At 38.6% G+C, this 22,316-nt stretch overlaps 1 protein-coding gene across 1 annotated transcript in view; it reads left to right on the top strand.

The window, feature by feature from the left end:
• UBA2 (ubiquitin like modifier activating enzyme 2) overlaps positions 1 to 22,316 on the top strand; it is a 985,116-nt gene that overhangs the window by 50,214 nt on the left and 912,586 nt on the right. The window contains exon 2 of the mRNA XM_044081921.1: positions 6,588 to 6,671. Coding sequence (XP_043937856.1) covers positions 6,588 to 6,671 — 84 coding nt within the window. The remainder of the gene's footprint in view (positions 1 to 6,587; positions 6,672 to 22,316) is intronic.

Below are 22,316 nucleotides of genomic sequence, written 5' to 3'. Positions count from 1 at the left end.
TAGAAAATATTAATAGGACCAGAGTAAAGTTTGTTAGAGGCAATTGCAATGCTACGAACATTGTTTATCTAGCCAAATGTTATCAGTGTAGTTTTTACATTGGTAAAACTGAACGGAAATTTAGAAGGCGAATTTATGAACATTTATATGCAGTTAAAAAGAATGACAGTAGTAATGCTTTATGTCGACATATACAAGAGATGGACAATAAACATTATTTTAAGTTTGCCATTTTAGAACATGTGATTTTCAACATTAGAGGAGGTAACCTTAAGGCTTATTTAGCTGTTAGGGAGGCAAAATGGCAAATATTTAACTGATGCATCCACGAAGCCAGGCTTAAATGAACATATATCGTTAAGACCATTTTTAATGTAAAGCTCCCGCATTCATACTTGTGTTTTATGATAATGATTTTTACATATATATATTTTTTTATTTTTGTATTTTCTTATCATGATTTTGAATCCTTCATATACCTAAGAGATGGTGTAATACGTTCATTATACTCTACCTTAGAATTTTATCTTTTATCTTTTATCTCATCTTTTATCTACTATTGTATATACTTTTTATATATATTTTATACAATTATATTATGAGTTATTGAAATATATATTACATTACTTTTACACACATAGATAGGAAGCTATTTATTGGTAATTTATTGGAAATTTTTCGTATTTGTACTTTTATACCTTGTAATTTTTATATAGTATACTTAGAGTTTGTTTTTATACATTTTTCTATCTGCATATGTTTTTATTTATATATTCTGCACTTCATTATGCATGAATGCACTTTCATATTCAGCCCAAACAGGCTATTAAATTCAACGCCATTCTTTTGCTAGGTTTTGTTAGGTTTTAACATACATTTCATATTTTAGACTATTTAGAAGTTTTGGATATTTCAAATCGACATATCTATAACTAGAGTGATAGATTATTTTTTTTCATAGGCTTTGTTTGCTTGTTATTTCATTATATATTATGCATATCAACATATCTAAGTAACTATGCTTATATGAAAAGGAAATACGCTATAAAAACAAGGGTATTTTTATTTTTTTCAATAATTTTTTCTAATACTCTTATTATACAGATAAAGAATGTTTGATTTGCATTGTATATTAATTTGTTTTTAAAACTATGTTCATAGCTATGAAATAGTTTGTAGAAAAAGTACGAGGAATATGTCTTTAAATATTATATGAAGTTGGTGCCAAAAATGCCTTAAAATGAACCATTTAATTAATTAATTTGATTCTGAGGAAGTCCACGTTACAGTGGATGAAAGCGCTTAATCTTGTTCCTGTACTATTGGATTTATTTTAGAGTGGATTATCTGTTGTGACAATAAAGAGGTGTATTATAGCTTTGCTGGGTTCTTGGCTTGTTCTTCTTGGATCAATTTTGCTATTTGGTTCGTATATACTTTCTTTTCATCTCTGGGGTGATATTATCTATACCGTGAACTTTCTTTAATTTTAGCTTATTTACTTGAGCTTTAATTTCTGTCATTGTTATTTGTTTATCTATTAGTTGTACCTACTCCTGTAATAACATAACTTTAACATTTGTTTTTAAGAAAAGCTTTCAATACTGAATCTGTTTCTATTTTCTCATTTTGATTATTAAGTTTATGAAAGAATAGTCTAAATGCTTCTTGTTTTCCTTCTAAATCAGACACTTTCTTTTTGGTTTCTATATTATGTATTTCCTTGATTTGATTCGTTTTAATAGTTTTTTTAATCCTATTTGGTATTCTTTGTTGGTTTTTAGAGTTCATTGAATAGGAACATAGTTTTTTTTTCTAAGTTAATCATTGTTTTGTGATGTAGCGTCTCCGAGTATTTTTTATTAGTATCTTCCAGTTTTTTTATTAAGTTGGTGTTTCCATTTTGAATGTCAAGCTTTAAATTATCCACTTTTGTGTTTATTTTTATACCTGTCCCATCACTCTTCCATATAGATATGTATGTGTGTGTGTGTATGTATGTATATATATATATATATATATATATATATATTTTTTTTTCGGATACGTCTTTTGTAAGATTCATATCTAAGAATGCTTGTCTCTCTTTTTAATATAAAATTCCTTAAAATCTTTGAGATTTGTTATGTAGGATGGTATTCTTGTTACTTATATCCTTCTCTTGAAACATAACATCATTATGATGCTATGGTCCAAAAATGGATTATGATGCTATGGTCCAAAAATGGACATGAAATTGTCTTGACTTTATTTAATTTAGTGATTAAATCTTTTTATGTTTACTCTATCTATTCTAGAGTATGTATTATGTCTATGAGAAAAATGTGTAATTATCTGGGACAGCATACTCATTTACGTCAAGTGTATTAAAAGTTTCAACAAAATCGGATAACTTTGTTAAAGGTGATCTCTTGCATGTAGTTTTAGTATTTGTGTCAGTTTATTTTATATTGCATTTGAAATCTCCAGCTATGATTAAATTGTCCTTAGCATATTGTACAATGTCATCTAAGTGTTTGGCCACTCTAATTCCTAGTCCTGGTATCCAATAAACATTCACTAATGTATATACCATTTCATTGATAGATACTGTCACTAGACAAAACATTCCTGAGTTGTCATGAAATGTGTTTATGATTTTAGGCATTAAAGTTGTTTTTTTTCCACAAAATTGCTACTCCCCTTCGTTGTTGACTATACATGGAACTTACTAGTACTGTATAATTTTTATTTATTTTATTTGTCTTCCTGTGTTAAGGTGTGTTTCCTGTAAAAATACTAGTTGTGCTTCACATAGCTTTAAATATCTGTAAAGACTTCCCCTTTTGCAGCTATTATTTAAACCATTTACATTAATAGATATGCATTTTGCAATTGGATTAATTTTGGCTTTGTTTTTATCCATATTCATATACTTGTAACCATGTACAAATGTGTATACTTGAAAAGAATGACTTGTTCTTTCTTCTTCCAATAGGATTACAGCAGATTATAGACACCCAATAAAATTATATTAGAAGAACATAACTAAAAACATTATAAGATAAACAACCACCAAAACCCCTCCATGAGAAAAAACATGTCATCCTTGAATGATCTAACCATTCAGGCGATCCCTCTTTATCTGCTTTTCAGTGTCTTCCCCCCAGCCCAGCCATCTAATAGTTTTATAACGAAAAGTATCTTATAAGTATACATGAATTTGTATTTGCATATTATTTAAATACAGTCTTTATCTAATTTCAGTATTTTATAAAACACTAAGGCAACACGATACCTAGATTTACAACTTAACTATTTCATTTTGTTTAAATTGTGAAGAGAAGGCTCATATTTTAATGTGATATCTTTTTTTTAACAATAACTGTTATATATCTTGTAACAGTTATATATCTTCATAAGTATCGAAACTTCTGCGTCTGTCTACAAAAATTTTTAAGCATTGTATGTATGTATGTGTGTGTGTGTGTATATATATATATATATATATATATATATATATATATATATATATAATTTATATGTCAGTTATTAACTATATTACAGCTTAGTTAAATCATGAGGTGTCCGTAACAATTTACATAATATTACAATTTTGTCATACATCAATAATCTTAGTTTTCATTTCATTCAAAAAGTCATATTTTAGTGGCGTAAATGTTACTAAATTGTTTTTGTCAATAGTAATATATAGTTTGACTTTATATTTCCAAGCAGTTCCCATGTATAGGAATACAGTACATTTTTGAGTGAAATAGGTGTAGAGTCATTTCTTGGATGTCTCTATGGTTTAGAGTTCCACTGAATTTGTTTTGTGGATTATCTAGACAAGTTTTATTCAGTTTATTGTTTGTAGGTTAGTACTAGGCTAACTGTCCTCGTTGGCCATTTCATGCCGAAGTCAGTTAATCCATGTTAGAATCAAACCTTGCACCCTGTGTCTGTAAGGTAAATGCCTTAATCATTATGCCAACCTCCCTGTTAAATCTGAGTTATTGACGATGGATTTTCTTTGTCAGTTACTAAAAGTGTGTTGCAGTTGTATCCTTGTATTGAAAACTGTTTTTTAGAAACTATTTTCTGCATGCCTATAGTTGCTGCCCAGAGCTTATGATTCTTAATATTTCTTTTAGGCAGACTAGTATGCAAGGCCCTATTATTGTTTTTTTTTTTTCTGCATTGTTTTCTTTGTAGGTGTATTATAGAATTTTGATTTGGCCTGCTTGAATAGAAACACCTAGGGGCAAGCTTACCTTGTAAAAAGTCACTACTGGGGGTGAGGGGGGGGGTAGCATTGGGATTATTAAATATGGGGCCAGTGTTTGTTCTAAACATTAGCTGTCATCGTTCGAGGATAAGAGTTTGCAACAGTTTTTTCTAGGAGAATAGGAGGTAATGTACAGAAGAAGCAAGTCCAGACTCTCACTGTTGGGGCTGTCATAAACGGTTCTGTTCCGAGTCTGTATGGCAGCTTTTGGGACCAAAACCTGTAGATTTGACTCTTGTACTTATGGGAACTGCCATAATATATGGTAGCTCAAGGAGTTTTCAATTAGCAAATATGTGCTGTATTTTCAAATCAGACATCTAATTGCATATGTGACTGACTAGTATTTATTTGTTTAAATTTGTTAACCAGGGTTAGACCACTGATCACAAATGACTAATTTCAGTCTCATGTTGGCAAAACATTGCAGTTTGACTATTAGAGAGATATATTACAAAAGATAAACTATGTGCACACACACACACACACACACACACATATATATATATATATATATATATATATATATATATATATATATATATTTAATGTTTGTGTCTTTCGGCTTTTCCTGGTTAGGGGTCGCCACAGCGGAACTCCGGTCCACTAATGATTGGCAGTTCATTTTTACGTACCGGCTTGCCAGGCCTGACGCATAACCTTCAACGAAGGCACGCCCATTCACACATGTCTTCACGCAGAAGATGCTCTAGCTGAGAATTGAACCAGACAGCGTCTTACTGTGAGGCGACAATGCTACCGCAGCACCACCACCGCGGGTTATATGTATGTATGTATGTATGTGTGTGTGTGTGTGTGTGTGTGTGTGTGTATATATATATATATATATATATATATATATATATATATATATATATATATATAAAATTATGCAATTGTTGTAGATACAGGAATTGTATATACTAATAGAGATAAACATATATTTGTTCAATTTCTGTAGAGTCAGAGACAGATGAGCAAGTATGTAAAACATGAATCGCATTGATAAGTATATTAATTTGTATATGACTGTATAACAGAGGGTTAAACGGGTGGCTGAGATTGCTTATGGTGTAGAGTGTAATGTACCTTTGCAGTGTATTAGTATGACAAGAATTTTAAGTATAGAGGGTTTAAAGCATAGGGAATGAGGAATGTGTCAGTAAGTGGGAGTTTGTGGCTTGATCAGGTTATGTAATATGAAGTATTACGTTGGCATTTACCATTTTAGTTGGGAATGACATTTTTTGTAAGAGAATGCATCTTTGTGAGGATGGCATAGAATCCAAAATGTTGGGACCTAGCTCTGAGAACCCGTGAGTTGTGTGTTGGGAATTTAGTTTGAGGGGTGTGTAATAAGGCTGCAGAATGGTCAACATTTCTAATTTAGCTTGAGGACTATTGTATTACTCTGGATTTTACTGGAGAGAGACTTTACTTTTTGTAGTAATATGACAGAAGACTGCCAAAGGAGCTGAAAAGTAAGATGTACAAAACCGTGGTAAGACGATTACTACTGTATGGTATAAAAAGTCTTGGGCAGTAAAGGCAGAGCAGCTGGAGCTAGAGGTGATGGGGATAGTGTCTGAGACTGGTAGTAGGATGCACACTGTGGGGCAGATGAAGAAATGAGGACAAAGGAGCAGAAACCAAAGTAGCTCCAGTTGCAGAAAAGATTAGAGAATTTTTGCTTGAAAGTGTTTGAATAAGTATTTTTATACCACAGGCAAACTTCAGAGAATTTTTCCTCGGGTAGATAGCAAAAGTTTGGGGGTGTAGTCTGAAAGAAAAAAGTAACAACGAGCACGCTTTTGAGACTATAAAGAGTGGCAGAAGTTAAAAAAAATTCCCTTCAAAGTACTCTTGTCTGAAATATTGGGGGAGCAATTGTCTGTAACTAAGGAAATTATTCTGTGTAGTTGGGGAAACTGAACCTGAATTGCCTAGGCATAGTGAATCCTTACTAAATGTAATACTCTTGGCTGTAAAAAATCAATTACTAAAAAATGAAAATAAAAATCTAAATCAACTGTGAACTGAAATATTGAAAATGAACTAGAGATTGGATCTTTAGAAAAGGAAAAGCAAGTTACATAGAACTTTGTGAGAACAATACATGTATAATAATGATCAAGAGAGGGAGTGAGATTTAAGTGATGACCTTTTGTTAGAAAGAAAACTAACATGATGTATAGTGCATGTAAATGAAGTCTTGATGTTTTTTTTTCTGTTCTATTGTGGATGTGTGCCTTTGTCTTGGGTAATAATTTTAATAAAGTTAATCGATTACCACTCTGTTTTTTTTTTTTTTTTTTCTTAGTTTGATTTAGATACGATTGATGTCAGCAACCTGAACAGGCAGTTCTTGTTCCAGAAGAAACATGTGGGGAAATCAAAAGCTCAGGTATTTTTTTGTGATTCTATGTTTAGGTGAAGTACCAAGGTTTTGTAAATGCAGTTTGTTTGCATTAACATAGATAAACACTGCTTGTGTTTTGAAAGCTGGTTGTGATGCGAGAGCACTAGCCCACTGTGCTGACTGTACTGTTTTACTGCTACATGTAACACTGGCCTAGTTTTTGTTCCAGTAAGGTATGTTTTGCTTGCTTTTTCTGATTGCATTCCTTTTTTCTTCACTTATAGCTTCTCAAGTGTTAATAAAGTAATATCCATGTTCATGGACATCTGCATCCCGAACCTGAAAAAATAAAAGTTTTTCAGCATATTTTCAACTTTTCTGCATTTCTAATGTCCCACTGCCAATGCATGTGGTTCTTCTTAATTTGCCATATCCAAGAATGGTCTGAAAGTGGGCTGTCATGCTGTGTGATTGTTTTATAGCTAAGGTTTACACCTCCCTGATGATAGGGAAGAAAGTGTGTGATTTTGCAACAAGTCAAACATAAACAAGTTCAAGAGCAAAACAAATGAAATAAATTAAGTAATGGTTTCTCTGTATGCTAACTCCTTAGTGTTAGATGAGTGGGAAGGAAAATCAATTTGGGGGTTAGATTGGAAAGAAGTTGACATTCATAGGATAGCCACCCCCAAAAAGTGGGAAAACCCAAATCACATGTTAGTCACTATTACTAATAGTTTCAGTACTGACTGTCTCTTCAGTTCTTAACTTCAGGGTTGATGATTCAGGCCTGAATTTGGCACCTGCTTTGTCAGCAGTGTTGCCAAGGTTGGTACTTTTGGCCTTTGGGTACTGGGGTATGTCAGCATCAACATCAATACCTGATAGACACTCTACATGGTACCGGTGCTTCAGAGATGCTGGTACTAATGTTGGAGGGGCAAGGTGCTGGATTTTTGATATGGGGTGGGGTTCCTTGGTACGGACAATGGTAGTATGAGTGCTCCTCATGCTGACACTGGTATCGATGTTGATCCTTAGCTTGATGTCAGCCTTCACTGTGGGTCGATCTCTCTCTGACTGTTGTGCTATGCATACTAACCTGAGACTTATTTCCAGCTTGTGTCTCAGCCTCTTGTCACTTCACCCCCAGAAGGACAGAAGGCCTAATTGCAGTAGGCAGAAAAGCAACAGGATGTCTGAGCCAAATAATTTTCTGCCTCTTTCTTCCCAAATAAGTCATTAGAGAGGGAGCTTGGCAAGAAATTATGCAAAAGGAAGCACATAGATTCCCATGGGATTCTTCTTAGCCAGACATAGATAAGGATTGAAAGGCTGGATTTCCATTTATTTCCCCCTGGCAACCCCAAATTCAGTGGATTTTCTTTTAAGTAATGTAGAAAAAGGACATGGCTAGTCCCTCTCCACCTGCTTCTTAATAGATTTTTCATGAGGTGTTGAGGTATTTTCCCTTGCCTTTGAGTGATATTTCATATGGATAAGATGGTGGATTTCATCATGCAAGGAGTATGGCAGGAACCCGATTGTGGCACCCTTGCCTTGGAAGCAGAACAAGATCCTTTGGATGTCTAAGGATTTGAACTCTGGGTGCAGAACCCCATCACAGACTTCACTGCATTGTCCTTAAAAAGTGTGAAAACCAAATTCATCTTCAAGCCTTGGTTGGTACTTTAATGTCATGGACCCTGTTTTGTAAATCACACCAAGGCAAAGCTAATGCTTACAGACATTTGTGTTTGCTTGTAGAAAGACAAAATAAAAAGGAAAGCATGGTGCATTCTTCCCAGGATAAAATTGGCCAACCATCTCAAAGGCTCTATTTGTTAGAGAACGGAGTCAAATATTCTCGGAGTATAACAGAGATCTTAATTAGTGTTAGGCACTAATCTAAGAGACTCCTGTTTGACACCAGAAAATGGTAGTCCACAAAAGTTTGAAAAACTGGTAAGTGAAGCAAGAGGTAACAGTGAAATGAAATGAGAACTTGAGGGCAAGAAAGAAAGAACCAGAATTTCCCAGAAGAGATTTATTTTATGTATTTAGTTTATCAGGGTAGTACATTGATCACATTAGACTATTTTCAGGCACAGCCTGGCTTACATTGCAAGAATATTGGAGATATAGAAAATAGAAAAATCATTGGAATGTTGAAAATATAAAAAATTATAGGTGCCAACCTACGATCACTAATTGAACAAATAAAAACAAAACAGTATGTAGACAAACAGTGGGTAAACTAGAAAAGCTGCAATAAAGGAAGTACTAGGAGAGAAGTAAGAAAGGGAACGGGTGCTTGCAACCTTTAAAGTGAGTGGAAAGTGGTCAGGAAAAGAGATCTAATATGGTGCATCGTATATAAAGAAAATAAACTCATACTAATGCCTACACCAAAGTATTTCAAGATCTATGTGTACGTATGTAAATTGCAGCATTAGTGGTAGACCACACAGATGAGTGACACGCAAATGAGTGACATACTAAGACACAGCACAGAAGTATGAGACACAAAAAATGAGCAAATCACAAAACATTGACCACTTCTGTTCAACTGTCAGTAAAGCCAAGTTACAAAACCCAAGTTACAAAACCCAGATAAAGTATCGTGTGAATATTGGTGCTGTTTGGGAAAGGATTCTTAGTAACGTAATGTATAGGGTTAGCATGTGTAAGATGAAAAGGATGCATCACCCTACTCGTGTACTAACCCTAACGCTACCCCTGCACATTACGTTACCAGAAACACTTTCTCTAATAGTTTCACTAATCAAGACAAAAAGACAACACCCACACACCAGTCAAGCAAAACGCTGAGTGCCCTAGCCCTAACCCATGAACATAAGCACATACACGTTAACCTCTGTAACACAGCCTTGCACATTTTCACAAACGCCACCTTTTCAGTCGAACATTCATTTTACTGTGTTCGTGTGGGTTTCCTTTGCTTGCTTTGGTTGGTTTCCTACCACATTCCAAAGACATGCAGTAGGTGGATTGGACACTCAAAATTGGCCATAGGTGTGAGTGTGCATAAGAGTGTGGTGTGGAAGAACTACTGTGGTAGGGCTAGCCACCCGGTGGTGTAAACCTTGGCTCTAGATTATTGCCAGTGTTGAAGTGGCACCCTGATCCCATTTGCAAAAAGGGGAAAAAGACATTATGGATGGACGGATGGATCACTTTTACTGCACAATGCTACTTACCTATGCAGTATAAACCTTGAATTCAGCTAAACTGTTTTCAGACAAACATGTTTTCACTCGTGTTCTGTTGCACTTTTCAGTATTAACTGTAATTTTATATCTTTGGCATTTGTTCAGACAATTGAAAGATCAGCTCACAATCAGATAGTCAAGCCATCCCACAACTAAAATATTGAAACTCGGCACATTGGAAATGGAAAATGGATATCTGTTGTAATTCAATAACCCTGCCAAAAACTTTGGGCATGATTTGTCTGAAAACTGGTGGTAGTGTTACAGGAAATGGTTACCTAAGGTAAGGTGTGTGGTTAGGGGCAGAGTTAGTAAGGTGCCCCTTGCTACTCCAACTTACTTATTCATGCTAACCCCAACCCTACACCTTGGACTTGCAACACATACAGAAGCACACACTTACACTATCCTGTAACTTAACCCTTACTGTAACCCTAAACCTTAAACACTCAAACGCACATTTTAGTGATCTGTCATGTTCTCTATTTGTCAGTGTAATCATAACTTGCCCACCTACACACACACTGCCTACCCCTAATGCAGAAACTTTCAATACATCCACAAGATTCAGCATTAAGAAAAAAAAAAAGCACATTTGCCTTCAAAATTCAGACTGCACCTTTTCACATCCAAAATCCTACAATAAAATTCACATTCAGTAAGTTAATAACACTTGGCATGCTTTGGACACAACACACTATCATTAGATCAGCTGCTGTGTGTGTGTGTGTGTGTGTGTGTAGTTTTTCTTGGATCAGAATATCTAAGTCCAGTTGATCTCAAACAAGCTGATCTAAACTTGCTTATTGTAAGACAGCATAACTCCAAAAAAAAAGTACACCACCAGCAAGTACAATCCAGTACACAGTGATGAAGCAAACTGCAGTATTACTTATAAAAAAGTACCAGTTAGAAAAAAAAATCATAAACTTTCCTTATCAACTTTCCTTATCAGCATTGAGTTATGAACATCATAAACTTTTGTTAATCCCTGCCCCCTAATCCCACCCGCCCCACTACATCTAGATTTATTGTAGGCACTGACCCCTCCCAATAACCAGCAACCAATCGGAACAATACTATTAACCTATCTCCTGTGCCACCCACAGTAGCTCACCCACTTCCAATCTAACTGCTCATCTGACACCGTCATGCTACTACCTAATGTGCTTACACTCGTTACCTGCACTCTTCTTGCACACCTTACATCCTACCAGAACTCCATAATAGACCAACCCAACCATCAGTACACCCTTGCTCTCACTTCTGTCCTTCACCCACGTACTAATTACACTTGTCATACCATCACAGTCTCTATCCCAATATACCTACTATAATACCAGTCACCTTTTACATTCAAATAAAAAATATCCCTAAGATATGACAAGTTAATTAACAGATTTGTAAAATGTATGTTTACTGCCCTATCTAAATTAGCAGTCAGTGGTGATATCCACCCTAACCCTGGTCCTACCATTACCAACTCCTCACCTAACAATCTGCCTAATAGCTGCTGCTTCTCACAACTAACATCTAACAGAAAACCATCTGACCTCCTGTTCATGTTTCTAAATATCAGAATTATAACTAATAAAACCCATGACCTAAATGCCAACATAGTCTTATACTCTTCTGATATTCTCATCCTAGGTGATTTTAATATCAATTGGCTATATTGTAGTAGCAATCCTCCAGTCCAGCACCTAAACCTTCATGGTTTCTCTCAACTAATACAATCACCTACCTGGATAAATAAAAACTCTAACAAACATACTACTCGCGACTGGATATTGGTCAACAAAGACCCTCACTCATACTTAGCGGGCTGTCTACCAGACAGCCTCAGTGATCACACTCCAACATTCCTACTGAGACACCACTTAAATTGTGCTAAACCCATAATCCTATAGGCAAATCTGAAATAGGGTAAACTTTAACCCTCTCTCCTTTATCTCATTTCTTCAAAAATGTGATTGGACACCACTAAAGTACCGCAATCTGGATGAAGCCTTCCACTTCCTCAGTAGCACCTTTCTAAACATCCTAAACTCGCATGCCTCCATAAGAAATGCCAGAATCCAAACACAGTACTCCCCTTGGCTACAAAAAAAAGCACCAGGGACCTAATGAAAATCAGAGATAAGGCCTGGGAGCACTGGTGCTGAACAAACCCCCCCCCCCCCCAGACAGTCATTCCTAGAGTTGTGCAACAAGGTCAAAAAGCAAATAAAAGATTATAAAACCCGATAATATCAGTCTGCCCTAAACTCCTCCCATCACAACCCTAAACAGTTTTGGTCCACAATAAACTCCATTCTCTACCCAGGCACCCCACCCCCACCTACCACTCTTCCTTCCTCCAGCAGTATTGTTGACTCATTCAATAAACACTTTACTGAAACCGTTCTGTCTTTGACTAAACAACACAACCCTCTACCTACCCTCCCTATATCAAAACCAAATACAGTAGTTTCTTCTTTTTCATCAGTGCCTACCTTCTATATAAAAAAAACTTCTGTTGAAACCTAAGCCTACAAAACTTGCAGCTGACAGTCTCCCCTCTGAATAACTAAAAATAGCAGCAGAATCCCTAGCTTATCCAGTCTCTATCTTAATTGGTCCTTATCAGAAAGCTATGTCCCCACACTGTGGAAAATATCCCACATCATTCCCCTCCATAAAGGTTGCTCCTCCACTGAACATTCCAGTTACTGCCCCATAGCCATCCTTTCTCTACTTTCCAAGATACTTGAGAAATGCATCCATTCTCAAGTCTTAGACTACCTCTTAGCTAATAACCTCCTCTCTAGCACCCAGCATGGCTTTAGGCCATACCACAGCATTACTACCGCCTTGCTCTCTTTTACTAATGCTATCCTTCATCATAAAAATATTGGCCTGTTCTCCTCTGCTATATTTCCGAATCTGTCCAAGGGTTTTGACATGGTCTCTCTCAAACTACTAATCTCTGTTCTCACTAACCTATCCTTTTCCCAATCAGCTACTGATTGTTGGCGGCCAGTTCAATAGCTGTGATACCAATCCGTTGTCTGGCATAATGACCTATCTCCTCGACTTCCTGTAACACTTGGTGTTCCCCAAGGCTCCATCCTTGGTCCCCTACTATTCTCACTCTTCACCAGTGATCTGTTCAGAGCCACCAAGCATGCTTCTCTTATACAGTATGCAGATGACTCCAACCTTATCTTCTCAGCCCCAACTATACCTGAACTTCACAAGATCACACAGGAAGCCATTTCATCTGTAGAAAACTGGCTATCTAATGCTCGGTTATTACTCAACCCAAGCAAGACTGAACTTATCTTCCAACCCACTAAATCTAACCCAATTAACCCCCACTTTAATATTCTAGCCAAAGACAGTACCATCATCTCCCCAACAAAACACACCAAACTACTTGGTGTTGAGATTGATAATCTTAGATTTGACACACATTTCTCTTACCATAAAAAAGTTCACAAAAAACTAGGCACATTGTACAGAAACGATTCCTTACCAAGACAGCCAGAATTTCTGCTGCCAATTCCCTCCTAATCTCCACTATGCCTCTCCTATACTTACTACCTTAGACAAACGGACCTAAACAAGCTCAAGGCTTGCTACACTAAAATTGCTAAGTTTGCCACTGGTGCATCTTATCGCAGCCACCACTGTATCTCACTTGGAGAACTTGACTGGCTTGAACTCCCTCAACTTCTTCACCAGAATCTACTCTTCCCTTGCCTGCAAGTTAGTAAACCATCCTCTGAAAGTCCTATCCCTTCAAAACCTTCTCCAGCCCTACTGCTCCATTAGACCTCTACGCTCCAGCAGCAAAAATCTTCTGGTAGTGACCAAACCCAAGAACTCAGCAGGAGAAGCACTATTCTCCTGCGTCATATCAAGATTATGGAACAATCTCTCCCCTCTATAACCACATTACCTTCTTGCAGTCACTTCAAGACTATACTAAAACCTCACTTAAAAAGTCTCTTGTTATGCCCATGCACCAATTCTGACTAGTAATCCTCCTTTTACCTCCCCTTCCTCTCCCCTCCCCTCCCTTAGCCACCGTGCCTCACACCGTCTGATCATTGTATTCCGTTCTCTGCAGCCCAAGGCTCACCCTTTACCCTCCCCTTCCCTCCTCACTCAATCTCTCAGACTTGTTATAACATGCTTAACTACCTTACTTTATCTCAACTCCAAATACATGTCCAACTGACTTGCACGTAGCTTCCTTTCACTACCATGTATACTACTCACTCAGTCTCCTCTCTCACTCCTGTATCTACCCCTTCCATCCCATTAGCCCTTCTAGCTTGTTCCACTTTTGTGTGGAGCTTCTGCTTTATATCTGCTTGAGTTTAGTGCAGTATTTGTATAGAAGATTTAGGTGTATGAGTTTAGAACAGCATCTGTCTGAGCTTCGTACATACATCCTACCTTTATTCCTAGCCTTTAGCTAGATATTGTATATCTGTGTTCATTACTATGTTTCATATTGTATATATATCTAATGTTTTTGGTGCAGTATGTATTATTTGCTATTGTATGTATATTCAGTTGTTCTTCATTTACTCTGCTGCTCATTTATTATTCTGTGGAACTTTTCTCCCCAGGTTCAGGTGCCTAGGCAGTGAGGCATTTCCCTGTGGTACATTTGGTTGGGGAAATGTGGCAGAAGTGACATTCAGCTGCAGAGAAATATGACTGTTTGCAAATTCCCTGTGGGCAAAAGAGAAGCACACACCGTCATGCTCACAGCTTTAATAACCAAATGCATGGTGGCATTAGAAGTAATGAGTGATGTTCTTCATCTCACATTGCTGCAGTCCTTACATATGGGTAGTCCGCTGTCCTCGGTCAGCCTGAACCTTAGATACTAGGGGGTTGTGGTCGCTTTATAAAGGCACTGACATCAGGGCGCCAGGGTATAAGCGCATGACCGACGCCATATCCTCAGTCTTTTTGCATGGGCAGAAGTAGCATGGCAATTCTTCTGTTTGCCCACAGAGTTTGAGTTTTCTGCAGCCGAATCCATGTGCCAAATGTACCCGTTGGGAATATTTTAGGTTTTCTTGCCTCAGTGTTTTACCGGATGTCAGAAAAAGTGAATAACTATTCTTGTGGGAAACAGATACGGATTATATTCTTTATCATTCTGTGCATTCCTTTTGGGGCACCTGAGACGGCGTTGTTGGGTGTTCTTGTGAATGGTTCAATTAAGCCGAAGGTTTATTGTGCTAGGCTGTCTTCCGGTGCAATGCAATATGCCGTTGGACTCTCCGGCCGCTTCTGAAGAAGCAAAGACAAAACAGTTAAACCCAGGCAAGATGAGTCGTCCGTTCGGACGCCCGGTTCTTTAGAGGCTTCAGTGGAACCGGTGGTTCCGACGGAGACTTCTCTGGAGTCTCAGGGGAAGACTTTGATTTTGCAGGATGTGGCCTCTCAGGAGGCAGGGCAGGCTGAAGGGGCTTCTCAGGTTACTGTACTCCCCTCCCTTCCTAGGGTGGTTAGGCCCTCTCCTTCTGTTCCCAAGGCTTCTCCCAGAGGCAGGCCAGGTTTAGCTTCTGTTGGTGTCACTCCTACTTCAGCAGGGTCTGTGCCTAAGAAGCACATGCTTAAAATGGCAGAAGATTTGATTACTCTGATTAGAGGTTCTTTGCCCCCTCCTGATAAGAGGCCTAGGGTGGAGCCAGAGTTGGGAAGTTTTGAGCAGGCTTCTGATGTTTCAGAGTCTTCGGCTGAAGACTTGCAGGAGTACTCTCCTTATTCTGATTCTGATGCAGATGATTCCACTCCTTCTGCTTCTCCTCCAGAGGATTTTTCTTTTTCAGAGACCCTTCATTCTATGAGGGAACATTTTAAGTGGGAAGGTCAGGACTTCTCTGATTCTCGGAAAAGGCTTAGGGAATTTTTGCTTTTACCCCAACATAGGCCCTTGGCTACACCCCCTGTTCTGGATGTTGTGGAGGATGTGTTTTCAGAGGCTTCACTTAATCCTGATTCTCTGCCTCCTGCGCCTGTTAAACCGGATAGGTATTACAGGGTGCCTGAGGCTCATAAATATCTTTATAAGAGTCCTAGGGCGGACCCAGAAACTGTTAGTCAGGGACCTAAGGGTGTCAAGGCCTCTGTTGTAAAAAATCCGGTTCCTCTAGATAAAGAGGCCAGAGCTTTGGATAGATGGGGAAAGAAGGTCTATACATCTTCTACCTTAGCTATGAGGGCTTTGAATTGCCAGTTTCATATGTTGAAATATCAAAACTTTCTTCTTTCTCAATTGAAGTCTAAGGTGGATGCTCTGGCGGAAGGCATTGATTGTAAAGAATTACAAGATTTGGTGCATGTCTCTGAACAGGTGGTTAAGCATTCATTACAATGTGGTTTTGATGCTGTGCAGGCCTCGTCTAGGGTGGCTGCCACTGGTTCAGTTCTTCGCAGGCACGCCTGGCTGAAGGATCAGAATTTATCTGACCATGTTAAGACAAGGATTTTGGATGCTCCTTTGCAGTCTGATGTGTTGTTTGGTTCACCTGTGGAGTCAGTCTTGAAGAAAATGGAAGACAAGGCTAAGTCTATGCAGGCTGTTAAAGATTTTTTGCAAGTTCAGCCTCCAAGTTTAGTAGGAATTGGCCTGCTAAGGGGTGGACGTATCCTTCTTATGATTCTCAGTCTAGGGGTAGATCTAGACGTGGTAGGGGCAGAGCTCAGAGTTCTTTCAGACCTAGAACAGGGAGTTCACCTGCACAATCTTCAGGTGAGGGCAGGGGCCAGTCCTTTCGTAAACAGGCCCAATGACCTACCTTTTCAGCTGCCAGATCCTTCTTGCCTGGCAGCACCTTTGGGAGGAAGGTTGGCACTCTTCAAGGAAAATTGGATTTTGATTACCCAAGACAAATGGGTATTGGATATCATACACCAAGGTTACAAGTTTTATTTCCATACCTTGCCTCCTTTCAAAGGCATGCCAGACGTTCCTCCTCAGCAAAGACTAGAGGCTCACAAACAAATTTCTCTACTACTTCAAATAGGGGCCATACAACTGGTCCCTCTGCCAGAAGTGGGCCTAGGATTTTATTCTCGCCTGTTTCTAGTACCAAAGAAAGGGAACACGTGGAGACCAATTTTGGATTTATCTATCCTCAACACATATCTGGACATTCCCAAGTTCAAAATGTTGACGTTACAACAGCTTTTACCTCTGCTGGGCAAAGATCACTGGATGGTGACTCAGGAACATGAAGGTAAGCCTCCTTGAGATCCAATCAGGCTAAGTTGCAGGAAGGATCTGCGTTTTCGGGCTGGGACTTCTCATTATCAGTTCTCTGCATTGCCCTTTGGCTTATCTACTGCGCCCAGAGTGTTCACGAAGGTTCTGGCTCCAGTGGTAGCTTTCTTCAGGCTAAGAGGAATACAAATCTATCCTTATTTGGACGATTGCCTGATTCTGGCCCAAGGAAAGGACGAACTTCTTCATCATTTACAGTATGTGATGGCAGTGTTAAGATGCCTGGGGTATTCTGTGAATGAAATAAAGTCCAGTCTAGTACCCTCTCAGGACATGTGCTTTCTCAGTGTGAGACTGAATACAGCATCCCAGATGGCCTTTTTGACCCCGGACAAACAAAAGAATCTTTCTCTTTACTTCCACCAATTATCTCGTCAGTCCAGGCTGACTGCAAGGACAGTCCTTCAAGCCTTGGGGTTCATGGCATCTTGTATTCTGGTACTTCCCAATGCCAAACTGCATATGAGGAAGCTACAATGGTATCTCAAAAATGTATGGACACAGCACTGCCAAGATATGGACACTGTCATTCAAATAATACCTTGCATTCAAAAGGAATTTTTGTGGTGGGCTCAGGAATGTCACCTAAATAAGGGACTCTCTGTGACCCGGCCAGAGGCGAGTCAGATTCTAACGACAGATGCCTCGGACAAAGCTTGGGGAGCTCATCTAAATGGAAAATGGGTACAAGACACGTGGCCTGCCAGACTTCAACATTTACATATCAACTTGAAGGAGATGTTAGCAGTCCAATTTGCATTGATAGCTTTCAAGGATCTACTTCTTCCAGGGCAGGTGTTGATTCAAACAGACAACACAACTGTCATGTGGTACATCAACAAGCAAGGGGACGATTCTTATCCCCTATGCAGACAAGCAATGATTTTGTGGGAGACTGCTCTCAGTTTACAGCTAAATCTACAGGCAAGGTTTCTGCCAGGAGCACAGAACTCCTTAGCAGATGTGTTGAGCAGACAAATTATGGATCCCCACGAGTGGAAATTGGATCCTCATGTATTTCAGAAATTGACAGTGTTATGGGGAACTCCAGACATAGATCTGTTCGCTTCTCCACTAAATTACCAGTTGCCAAAGTTTTGCACAAAAAGGTTTCATCCCACAGCTTGGAAAGTGGATGCTCTCTCATTCAATTGGAGCAATCTTCACGTGTATGCCTTTCCACCTCTGCCTCTCCTCCCAAAGGTACTCCTGAAGGTCAGACAGGACAAGCCAAACATGATTTTAATAGCTCCGGATTGGCCTCGACAGCACTGGTACCCATTACTGAGAAGTCTGGTACGGGAACCTCCATGGCCTTTGCCTTCGATTCCTCACCTGCTGTCTCAGGAGAACAGTCATTTACTCAATGTCAAACTTCACTCTCTACATCTAACAGCCTGGCATATTCTGTTTTAAACCCTGGAGGGTCTCAGCTTCCACAACAAGTTTTGAATGTTATTTTGGAGGCCAGAAGGCCTAGTACAAGGAAAGTTTACGCAGATAAATGGAGGAGATTTTTACTTTGGAGTACAGCAAAGGACTTTGATGTTTCTAAACCTAATTTAAGTGTTGCTCTTCAATACCTTACTGAGTTATTGGACAAAGGTTTGTCCTTCTCCTCTATAAAGGTTCATGCTGCAGCAATTTCTGCTCACTATGACTGTGACCCACCATTATTTTCTCATCCTTTGTTTAAGCAATTCCTTAGAGGGGCAAAGAATACAAGACCCCCACGTAGAGCTCCTACTCCTGCTTGGGATCTCAATTTTGTGTTGGAGAAACTCACTCTACAACCTTTTGAGCCTGCAGCATCTGCAGAGTTGAAATATTTATCATGGAAGACTGCTTTTTGTTGGCCATTACCTCTGCGAAGGGTTTCTGAATTACAGGCCCTTATGGCGGTTGAGCCTTTCTTAATTTTCCACAAGGATAGGGTGTCTTTGCACTAACCCTTCTTTTATGCCTAAAGTGGTTTCTAGTGTGGCTTTAAACCAAACTATTCATTTGCCTACTTTTTATGCAAACCCCCAAAATAAAGGGGAGAGGATTTTGCACACTTTGGATATACACAGACAGTTGCGATATTATTTGAGCAGAACTAAAGGGTTCAGGCAGTCTCAGCAGTTGTTTGTTTCTTTTGCTTTGGCTTCTCAGGGCAAACCTGTTTCAAAACAAACTATTTCTAAGTGGATTGGTTTTTGTATTGCTTTCTGTTATTCCCTTCATGGTAAGGAGATTCCAGCTGGGATTAGGCCTCATTCCACTAGGGCTACTGCCACTTCTACTGCTTTGGGGGGTGGCTACTAAAGATATTTTGGAAGCAGCTACTTGGAGTTCAGTGCATACTTTCTCTAAGCATTACCACCTTCCACTTTACTCTAAATCTAGGGCTGGATTTGCCACTGCAATTTTACAGGGCATTTTGGCAGCCCCTAATGCTTTATAGTTTTGCCATCCTCCCTTACCTCTGCTTTGGGATTCTACCCATATGTAAGGACTGCAGCAATGTGAGATGAAGAACATAGTACAGTTTTGTACCTACCATAAATGTAGATGTTCAAGATCCACATTGCTGCAGTCCAATTTACCTCCCTCCTTCCCTCTGTAGTTAGAGGTGGTGGTGTGGTTTGGGTTGTACATATTGTAAATATGGTTAGTGCAGGGGTGGTTGGTTATTTTTTGCTGTTTTTTGGCTTTGGCCTTTCTTGTTAGGGCCTTCTGACATCTGGGGCAAGAAAAGACTGAGGATATGACGTCGGTCATGCGCTTTTGTACCCTGACGTCCTGATGTCAGTTTTAAGCGCCTTGACCGACGTCAGCCTAATACTTTGGTATTCGGGCCGACCGAGGACAGCGGACTACCCATATGTAAGGACTGCAGCAATGTGGATCTTCGAACATCTACATTTATGGTAGGTACAAAACTGTACTTTGCGCTCCGTGTACAGTACATGCTTATATAACTAAAACATGTAGAAGTCTGCTACAGCATGGAGGAAATCCTGCAGGCTATTAGTCTCGTTTATGCTCCAGTATGCGTTTTAGGTAATGTTCCTTAGATACTGTGAAGGGGGTTGTGGTCCGCACACACCGATTTATAAAGGCACTGCCCATAGTAAAAATGCAGTGCACAGCCACTGATATGCCCTCTGGCCAGCCTGCTGCTGATGCCTGCCATATTGCCTGCTGTCTCATGTTCCCTTGGGGACCATGGACATTGTTTAACCCCTGTGCATTTGGTTATTGAAGTTGTGGGCATGGCAACACATTCTTCTGTTTGCCCACAGAGAATTTGCAAACAGCCATATTTCTCTGCAGCTGAATGTCACTTCAGCCATGTGTCCCCAGCCAAATGTACCACAGAGAAATGTCTCACTGTGTAGGTGCCTGATCACTTTCTCCCTGGGCCTCCACTGAAAAAAGTACCTGTGTCCATTTGGAATTTCCCAGTAAATAAATAAACTTTTGTTATTGTTGCAGTAATATTTGGTAAAAAGTACTGGAGAATATTGTTGATCAGCTGTGATTAGTTTTAGAGCACCTTTTGAGACAACTTTGTATTAAGCAAAATGATAGTTAGACCATGTGAATGGAGCCCATATACATAAGCAGAAACATCCATGCATTGGTAAACATTACAAAAAAGAGAACAGTAGCACAGAAGTACAGTTTATTGAACAGTTGGCAGTTCAGTCGTAACAGGAAGGTAGCAAATTGAAAATAGTGATAGACCAGCTAAGAAGAGAAGAATTTGAATGGAAACCCCAGATGCAAAGACTGCTTCAGCAGAATGGATTACTACAGCAGTCGCTGGCTCAAGAAGTGACAGAGGAAGGTAAAGCATTGCATCATGAAGGGAAATGCTTCATTAAAACAGTTAAATGCTGAAGAAGTAATAGTGGAACTGAAGGAGTTATTAATGAAGTTTTACAAAGCAAAATTCCAGAGACTGGTTAGAGAATCATTCAGAAGCCAGTGTATGGTTATGAAGAAGCAGTAAGAACAGAAACACAAAATGCAGAAGAAATGTTACCCAAGGATAGAGTAATTTTAAGGGAATTTAAAACTTTAACAGACCAAATAAAGTGTGTGTGTGTGTGTGTGTGTGTGTGTGTGTGTGTGTGTGTGTGTGTGTGTGTGTGTGTGTGTGTGTGTGTGTGTGTGTGTGTAATGTATATCACACATACATACAGAGAGACATACACACATGTATGATATGACAAACAATGCATTACTGTTCAGCTAAACTAATAAAAGATGATTTGTTACTAGGAAAGAAAGTAAAGAAAATTAAACTGTCTCACCTCCATGCAAATACTAGTTAGAAACAACTTTGAAATGATTAAGAAAAGATAGCTCATTATTATTGAAAGAATACTGATAGAAAAGGAAATTGGTCTAAAAAGCTCATAGGTGAATTTAGAAAGCTGAATGTGCTAAAACAAAAGCTTGGTATAAAATCGTACCGAGATTTGAATTGCACCATTTCCAACAGTAAATTAAAAATATATGCAAACGCTGAAAACTCCACTACACAGAGAAATATAAAAAAGCAGTTAATGGTGACCAAAAGAAGCTCTACAGGATGCTGAGTAAGAGAGCAGCAATAATCAAGAAACCACCAAGAGAGAGAGAAATCAGTAAATTCTGTGAAGTCCCTTTTGCACACACCAGGGAAGCTGGATGCATAAAAGCTGTATAAAGAAAATAACCTTTTTTATGTAATGAATATGTGATTGGAATGAAGTAACTGCTACTGAGCTAGAGAGAAAATTAAGAAAGGCTCCTAATTGAAAATGTTGAGGTCCAAATGCAGTACCCAACTGTTTGGTTAAAGGTATTAACTTTTTTACACTATTATTTAGCCTAGAGTAAAATCTACCTTTATGCATACCTTAAAATTATACCAGCTAAGTTAATAGTGGGATAAAATAATTTCCACATTTGCTTTTAAAAGTAAAATTATCCTAAGTGTTATCAACAAGTAATTTGCCTTCCAACAGCATGTAATCTGTATACAAGAATTGAAGTTGGCATGGTCTGCAGTCTAGATAAAAATATAGTCATAGTATTAGAACAAAAAGGAAATAAGAGATTCATATGGAAGTAAGAATCATTTTCTGAAAGGCATTACTGAGACCTGTAAACAGAACAGCATAGATA

Source organism: Protopterus annectens, chromosome 8.part1 (genome assembly GCF_019279795.1).
Source record: "Protopterus annectens isolate FY-2018-M chromosome 8.part1, PAN1.0, whole genome shotgun sequence".
NCBI lineage: Eukaryota > Metazoa > Chordata > Ceratodontiformes > Protopteridae > Protopterus > Protopterus annectens.
Note: the sequence above shows the minus strand (reverse complement) of the source record. Positions and strands in the feature narration are given on the sequence as shown.